Below are 8837 nucleotides of genomic sequence, written 5' to 3' on the forward strand. Positions count from 1 at the left end.
TGTAAAAGCAACCCAGAAAGGGGCTTTCAACAACACATTTTGTTTTTATAGATATATATATGTGCACTGTGGTTTTGCCTTCTCACTGCAATCCCGTTAGCAGTTATCACCCACTGCTCAGAAGCCAAAGGATGAGTTTTTGTTGTGTTATGAATGCATTAGGCTCTGTATGCTTTTTTTTCATTTTGGGTTTTTTGTAGTTTTTAATTTTTGTTTTTTAATAAACATCTGTTTTGACCTTCAGCCTGAAGACTAATACCTTGTTACTTATTCTGTTGAATAAGTGCTGGAGCCACAGTGAACACTTCTGTGTAGGTTACTGGGCGACACCTGAGACACTCTGAGACTGGTCAGTCACACTGGGAAATGTTGCTTTACTCTATAGCATTTGTACTTATGGTCTCCATTTGTTTAAAAAGTAAAATTTGAAATGATTAGGATGAAATCCAGGTAGCTTGCATGCACCTCGTCAGCCTTTGACAGTGTGCTCAATGAGTTATGGATACTTTTAAATTGTTTCCTGTGGATCTGTCATCGTCTATTTATTACTAATGATCTTGTCAACAACGAAATCTCTGTAGAACCTTCGTGAAAATTAGCTTTGTACTTAATTCTTGGCAGAGTCGAATTTTCGTGGAACACTCGAACCATTCCCGCTTCCATACCGACATTCCACAGCCGCACTCCTCTCCAACAGTGGATTTGTGTGGCTCTAATTTCAGTTTAGTGCTAACTGCATTAAAACATACTGTGCAATAAACAGCAGTGACAAAAAGCTCCAAATCTCTTTAATTTCATTGTCACTTCACTGCAGGTGATTGCAGAAAAAGACTGACCCACACAAGTTCCTTTCATTTCTTTCGGATCTGAAGTCTGTTCAGCTTCATGATTTTGGACATGACTTTGCTGTCTTTGGACACATGAGGTGTTTGCAATGTAAATAAAATTGTACATGCACAGTAGGTCACTTCCTCTTGTTCAACAATGGAGGCACATTCTAGACAGATGTGTGAAGTGCAGTAAATGTACCGTTGGTAGCTATACTCTGGGTTTTGTCCAACCTAAATGCTTTCACACTTGCTGCAGTAAAGTGAGTGTGTTAAAGGATTCTACACGTTCTTTGAAGATAAGTTGGAGCTGGACTAATGTCCAAGCACTTTCTCAGGAATCACAGACTCGCAGGTGTGTGGAATTGGGCTTCTGATAATTGCCGACCACAGAAAATGTGATAGTTTTATGGTTATAATAATACTACGTAATTGATTTTGGTTACACTTTATATTGTAACCAAGGCCTAATTACTGCTCCCATAGTATATTTAGCTTACTTTGTTTTTGTTTAGTTTTTACAACAGTAGCACAAGACGAGGACATACAAGGGTAACAGGAAAAGCTATAAACAGCTTGTCCTGGATGGGAGAAAAATAGAATTGAAATCTCAACTGTGATGAGCCTGATATGTTCATCTACACAGATGCAAACGTGGATGCAATTTTGCTCACATACCTATACTAATATATGTATATTCATGCATAGTGTTATCTATATATACACCCATGCACTCATACAGAAATACTGATACACATAAATAGATCTGTGTGTAATTACAGAATTTAATTAGATGATGTAATTAGGTGCCAGTATTAATAATAGAAGAAGACATTTGCTGGAAGGATCTGAAAAGATAAATAACAACCCCGAGAAGTTGAAAGGGAAGCTTGAGGTGGCAGTGTTCAAATCAACAATATTAGTCTGAGTAAGGTGGTTGGTGATTTCCAAAGTTTGACACCATCTTTATTGTCCTTAGACTGAGGTCTGCCAGCTCTATTTTTACTAGAACTAATGGATGTTTTTATTACATTACTTGCATTAAAGAAAATTTCTATTATTAATAAAACTGTTACCGCAGTTGTACCAAATATATTGACTGCACTGTTTACTTCTCAAGCACACCATCATACCTACAGTAGAATGGTTGACAAAAGAATGAAAGAACTGCAGTGGTAACGCCTGGTCAAGGTCCAGACCTCTCCTTGAAGGAGTAGTAACAGATCTAACAGTTTATGATAATAATAGTAATAACTGGATGATTGTTTACAAGTGCTGCAGCCTCTGCACTGATAAGGGTAACCCCACAGTGCCAACATTTGTATACCTTACAGCCTCTGTCAGTGCGCCCCAGGGTGGCTGTGGCTACAAAGTAGCTGCCATCACCAGTGTGTGAATGGGATGACTGGATGTGTAAAGCGCTTTGGGGTCCTTAGGGACTAGTAAAGCGCTATATAAATACAGGCCATTTACCATTAGAAATAATCGTCACTGGCTCATAGTAAAGCTAGTTTCCAGAAACATTACCGAATGTGGCCACAAGATGGCACTCATTTACAGGAGCAATAAAGCTTTTATGTGACAGAACTCTGCTAGGAGTTGCACAGTGATCACTTTCTCTTTAGTATATTTAATATATATTTTTGAATATTACACTGTTTAAGCACCACGGCATACATTGTTTCTTGATTTCTATGTCAGATCCACCCCTCGCTTGTCATGTCCTATAAAGACCAGGATGGTGATGATAAAAATGCTCAGCTTGAGGCTTCCCAACAGGACCTCACAAACAGCAGCATGACTAAAGTTGATGTAGCAATAGCTAACTTAGTTAGTGAGTGTGACTGACTGCCAGGCTCAAAATCAGACACATGATTTAACTTTAAAGTCAGTGGAAACATCAAATTACAATGAAAAACATCCCTTCAGATGGCAAAGACAAAATGGCATGACATTGCATAAATATGTACTTTTTATTTGTTTTGACACAGAAAAATAGGAAAACGCAAATCACACTTGATGGTGTACAGCATTTGTAAAAAATGCTTTTATCATCTTTGATAAAAGATCAATGATGGGATCACAACAGAATGATTGAGGTTGTCTGCAGCATTTGTTTTGCTGAAAAAAACCCTGCAAGATAAAATTAAGGTGGGCTGCTCTGCAGCTGTCACTATAGAAATGCTGTTTCATGAGTCTTTGTGCTAAATGTTCTGTTGGTTTCCCTTTACATTCAGGTTCTGTTTCCTTTTATTTCCATCTCCACATACAAACATCCAAAATATTCCCTTTGCTATGATCATGTGACATCAGGATCTTGATGCTGCATCTCTTTATTAAAATCCAACACCAGATCATTTCTGTTCACATTCTTCCTGAGCTCCATTTGAAAGCTCGACGATGTAAATCAACTGGCCAACAATCCATAAGGAAAATCCTTCATCTTGTGTCTTTCTGCCTGGAGCTAAAAGACTGTATGTTATAGAGCTTTTCTCCCTGACTTCAGCTCTATGTCGCTCTGTCTGTATTGTGCTGAAGTCTTGAGAGGACATGATGACTCCATGTTTTTGAAGGGGGACCTCAGAAAGCCAAGAATATCCCCCTGAAGCTCCTGGTCTTAGTGACTAGGGGCTTTCTGGATCTCCACGAGTGCTTCTCACCACTGTAACCGAGTCAGCTGTTCTGGAGTGGAAGAAAGAGGAGAGATGTGTGTGTTTGGGTTGGTGGCATCAATTTATTTACTTTTTATTTATTTTAACTAAAGACCAGAGATGGGCAGTAATGCGTTACTATAATCCGATTACTTTTTTCAAGTGACGAATAACGTAAGGGATTACTATCGCACACTATAATTAGATTACTGTTACTTTCCCGTAAGCTGCCTTACTGCGTTACTAAATTGTCGTGATTTTGTTTGTGAGAGTGTCTCATGACAATGACGTAAGGGTGTGCAGATCAACAATGATATGGAGTTGTGGGAGAGAGTACATCCATGCAGCATTTAAAGCATGGATGTACTTACATTACTTTTAGTTTTCAAGCAAACCTCCACCCGCCTCACTCCTGCTAAACAGGTGAACATAGATTTAAGAGCGACAGGACTCAGTGCTGCTGAATGATTTTATTTATTTCCTGCTGTGTTTTACTTGCATCTATTTGAAAGAGCGAGTGGAAACACAAAACATTATTATATTTTATATCATTGAATATGCAGAACATTAGTTTAAATGTTAAACACATTTCTTCAAGTCAAAGATTGTTGCATATAATTACAATTTTTGCTTAATGCAATGTGTATAAAATTGAAAGATTAAAACAAATAAAAAGTTTTTAGAAAGAGGCTTTCCATTTGATTCAATTTTATATGATGGATTATGCAGAAAAAGTAGAATATGGCTCAAGGTCTATTGCTTTATTACGTATTCAGGTTGTGTATCATGTTTTTGAAAAGTAACTAAGTAACTAATTATGTTTGATAATAAGTAATCAGTAAAGTAATGGGATTACTTTTTGGAGAAGTAATCAGTAATGGTTAACTAATTGTTTCAAATAACTTGACCAACACTGGTCCTAAGTCACACAGTAATAAGTTATCTAATCCAAAAAGAATCAAAAGTAGAATGTGAAGCAGAGCCATCAGTCTGGGTTCAGGAGACAGACAGCTTAGTTGAATTGGGTGACCCTGAACCATGCCTTAGTTATTACTGGTTTACACTGGTTGACTTCCCAGGATGCACTGAGCCCCTCTCTTCTTTCCACTGCTGATGTGTTTACATGTCACTACTGAATGTCATTAACTTTGGTCTTGTCTCTCTATGCACTGTTTTTTCCTTTTTACTCGCAACCCAACCGGACTGCTGACCAAGGTCTCTTCCTGTTAAAAAAATTAAATTCATTTGAATTCAAATTGATTTATATAAAGACTCAACAAATCCAAATAATAATTTAAAAAAAAAAAGGTTTTCTTCTGCTGGTCATCAAATTGTTGGGGGTTTGACTTTTACAAATGAAACACTTCCGGCCTAAAATTTGATTTTTGAATAAAAATCCACAAATAATCTATTCCATTACCTTTGTTCTGTGTGTAACCCTGTTCTGTACATGCTCTACAGAGACGTCTGGCTTCTCCTGGGAGTCTACACTGCTTCCAGTGCAGTGCGGTGCAGAACCTGCCTGGTACTGCCTGCCACTCTGGTTTTCCCAGCAGGCAAAACCCTTGTTTTTAGACATTTTCCTGTGAGTCCTGTATTTCATTTTGGGGAAGGTGTGAGCACCACTGTCTGCCGCCTCCCAGGCATGTTCAGGCCACAGTGGTTCAGTCTGGGTAGCCTGGCTTATGGTGGCTCTCTGCAGGCGCACAGAGATTCTCTGGGCTGAGCCCGTCATCAGGGTGATGGACTGAGTGTCGAGAGCTGGAACTGCTGGTGTGACGGCGGGGAACTCAAACACCTCGTCCTCATCTGGAAAAAAAAAGGAAACACAAAACAGAGGACTGTGAACAAATTATTTATAGTGTCATGATACACCTCAGGTATTTGGGCTTGGTTGCAGCTGCTGAAGCATCAAATGTACAAGGTAAAGGCTCGGGTATGCTTTCTGCCTCCTAAAACCCCAGTGATTTTCCTGTGGTTTAAAACCTTATCGCAATTCCAGGCAACTAACAACTCTTGCTACGTTGTATCACGTCATCTTAACAAGAATAAATTTAACAAGTGTTAAGTCGTTGAATTTCGTTCAGATCATATATGATCTAAGCACGCACCATAGAAACATTCAATTATTTTGTTCTAATTATAAGTTACACTTTTGCAAAGGTAATAACCTCCCATTTTCACTTTTTTGAGTGTATGCAGTGTTTGCAGTAGCTAAAAATGACCTTGACAGGCAGGCAACGTGGGGCTGCTGGGCAGTGAGCTGTGAGTTCCTCTGACTGGAGAAACGCTGCCCAGAGAGCCGGAGCGAATCAGCTTCCTACAGGCCAGAACCAGCAGCTCACGGCATTGTTTATGACAGTTAACACCACAGTCTGCAAAGCAAAAATAGAAGTATATAGTCAAATGTGTTCAAGTATCCATAGTATCATGACAGTTTGGCAGTTCTAATGTGAAGATCAACTTGCTTTGTTGTTGGAACAGCAGCTTCATAGGCAGCAACAACAAATTCTCACATCAGCCTAACTCATACCCTTCTCTTGATTTAGCCTCTACATCACGTGAATGTCAAATTTCTTTCTCTCTGCAAATGGACGTCCACCTCAGAGGATTGTGGATAAATCAGGACTGTACAGGACTCACCACCCAAATACAATTTTGCATTTTAGACCAGCATAGTGTGTAATAACTGCTTTTTGTGTCCCACCTGTAGCCATTTCAGTGCATAAAGTTTGAAATTTGTGGAATGATAGTTGATGAAACACTTCACCTTATGTGTGAATTATACTTCAGGGGCAAATTAACTTATGACGCAAACGGACTCTAGACTCGCTGTAAATGTCTAAATCAAGCTTCACTACTCTGAGTTTTTGATTGTGCCACATTGTCTTTACAATCTTGATTTGATTTATAAGACGCCTCTAAAATTCTGGTTAAAGTTACAAAGAACTAGAGTGGCTGCCCTCACCATTAAAAAAAACAAGGTTGGTTATGTAAGTCATTATTAACGATGACCTTAAACCATGCTTTTTTTTTACTTATCTTGCACCTAACCTTTTAGGCTAGGTTGGATTTTTTAGCAATGATGATTTCAGAGGGGGCTAATTGTTATTTCTCTCTATTCATTTTTGTTTTCTTGGAAGACCTTCACAGAAGAAGCCAGTGAAATTATACCTTTGCATTTGTACCCCTGTTTGATGATCCCCCAGAGCTGTAAAAAAAATAGACAGAAAACAGCATCAGGTCACAACAAAGTACAGCAAATTTGGAAAACAAACAGGACACAATTACAACTGTTTGCACTATTTCCAGCAACTCTGTGCACGTCTTTTGTGTCTGTGCTTTGGACTCGGGGTAGTATCATAACAGTATGTACCCAGGTATGTTTAGGCAACTGAGAACTAACAAGCAAAGACAGACCCTGTGAAATAAAAAATAAAAAATTACAATGGGTGGGACAGTGGTGAGCACTGTCCCCTCACAACAACAAGGTTCTTAGATTGAAGCATTCTGCGTGAAGTTTGTATTTTTGCCCAGTGCTTGTGTGTGTTTTCTTTAGCAGTATAGGAAAAACCTTCCACAGTCCAAAGACCTAAAGTGACCACAGGCAGATAAGGTGCTGAAATTGTACAGATTTAAAGCTCGGTAGGAATTTGTGGTTAGATCTGGCTTGTAAATGGACTTGCACTTATATTGCACCTCTTTCCTCTATTTGAGCACTCAAAGTACTTTCTAAGTCTCATTCACCTAATCACACACACACACACACACACACACAGACAAGAAATACATTTTTGGACTTTTAACTGTGTTTTTCTTTTAACTTTTACAGCATTTTGGGGTGGCTGTAGCTCAGGCAGTAGAGCAGGTCATCTACTGATCGGAAGGTTGGTGGTTCGATTCCTAGCTTCCCCTAGTCTGCATGCCAAACATCCTTGGGCAAGATATTAACCCCAAATTGCTCTCATACTCCATCGGAGCATGAATGTGTGTGAATGCTACTTAGAACAATGTGAATGGGTGAATGCACAAGTTGTGTAAAGTGCTTTGAGTGCTCAGAAGAGTAGAAAAGTGCTATATAAGAACCAGTCCATTTACCATTATTTCCTACTGAAAATGACCTGCCCCACAGCCATATATACTACAACAAAGTAGTTAAGCAATAGGTTAACAATTAAGTTAAAGAAAAGTTATTGATTTGCACTGTCTACTATAGAAATTAGATTTTTTTTTTTTCTTAAAAAGAACACTTTCATTTATTATCAAAAACTTTGTTTTATAAATACAGGACATTCTGGGTAGTGAGCTACCAGAATCTTGTGTAATTTTAAAGATGTACTTCTGAAATGTAAACTTTAATCATATATTAAATTATTAAACTACACATATCATATATGTGTAGTTAAGCATCCTTACACTGACAGAAGTGGAGCTTTACTGGTGCAGTGTGGGTTGCATGTCGCCCTTGATGTAAAATGAGTTTGACATCCCTGATCTATAACTACAAATAAAAAGAACAGCATGCACACACCCATCCACTCACACTCTAATGGAGGCAATTCAGAATTTTGCATTTTGCCCAAGGAGGACAGACACCAACATTCTGATTAGTAGACAATACTTTTGCATTATTTATTACATAAAACTCAGAACTAGGCATCAGTTATGTTACACGTTTGTGCAGTTATATATGTTCTTGGTTTGTGATCAGGTCTACCACCTGAGCCACGGCCTCTGAATGACTGCTAACTGCTTGTAGTTGCTCTTTAAAATCTAAAGTGCTTTGAGTGATCAGTAAGACCAGAAGAGTGCTGTATAAATGCCAGTCACATAACCAGCAGAATTTATAGTATTAGATTCAGTTCATGTACTTTACATTCTACATGCAGTGAGTAATTATGACACACATATGGCAGGATATTATAGATACACACAAATCCAGCACAATGTTCGCAGAACGTGGGCTTCAGGTATGTCATCTCCTGAAAGTTATGGACGAATCCTGGTCCCATCTTACACTGCAGCAGAGGGTTAGCCCGAAGGAAATATGCTATCATCTCATCTTTACTGATCAATCCATCTCTGAGAGAGAGAGAGAGAGAGAGAGAGAGAGAGAGAGAGAGAGAGAGAGAGAGAGAGAGAGAGAGAGGGGGAGAGAGAGAGAGGGGGAGGGAGAGAGAGAGGGAGGGAGAGAAATGAAAAGAGAATGAACCAAAGACAGTGGGTCATAGACAGGTCAGTCCCATCTCTGTCATCACAGCATGAAAACAAAGTGAAACAAAAATAACAGTAGTGTAGGAAAACTTCTGTATAATAGCTCTTAAGCTGCAGTCACACAAGTACCCACATTACTTGCACG

General features: G+C 38.8%; 1 protein-coding gene across 1 annotated transcript in view; it reads right to left on the reverse strand.

Annotated features, from left to right (window-relative positions):
- Nucleotides 1-2812: 2812 nt before the first annotated feature.
- rasgrp3 (RAS guanyl releasing protein 3 (calcium and DAG-regulated)) overlaps nucleotides 2813-8837 on the reverse strand; it is a gene marked incomplete in the record, with an annotated part of 32027 nt that continues 26002 nt past the window's right edge. The window contains 5 exon segments of the mRNA XM_005948285.3: nucleotides 2813-3509; nucleotides 4899-5287; nucleotides 5704-5853; nucleotides 6653-6689; nucleotides 8413-8560. Coding sequence (XP_005948347.2) covers nucleotides 3501-3509; nucleotides 4899-5287; nucleotides 5704-5853; nucleotides 6653-6689; nucleotides 8413-8560 — 733 coding nt within the window.

The sequence above is a fragment of the Haplochromis burtoni genome, unplaced genomic scaffold (genome assembly GCF_018398535.1).
Source record: "Haplochromis burtoni strain Fernald_Lab_line unplaced genomic scaffold, NCSU_Asbu1 Contig_525, whole genome shotgun sequence".
Taxonomy (NCBI): Eukaryota; Metazoa; Chordata; class Actinopteri; order Cichliformes; family Cichlidae; genus Haplochromis; species Haplochromis burtoni.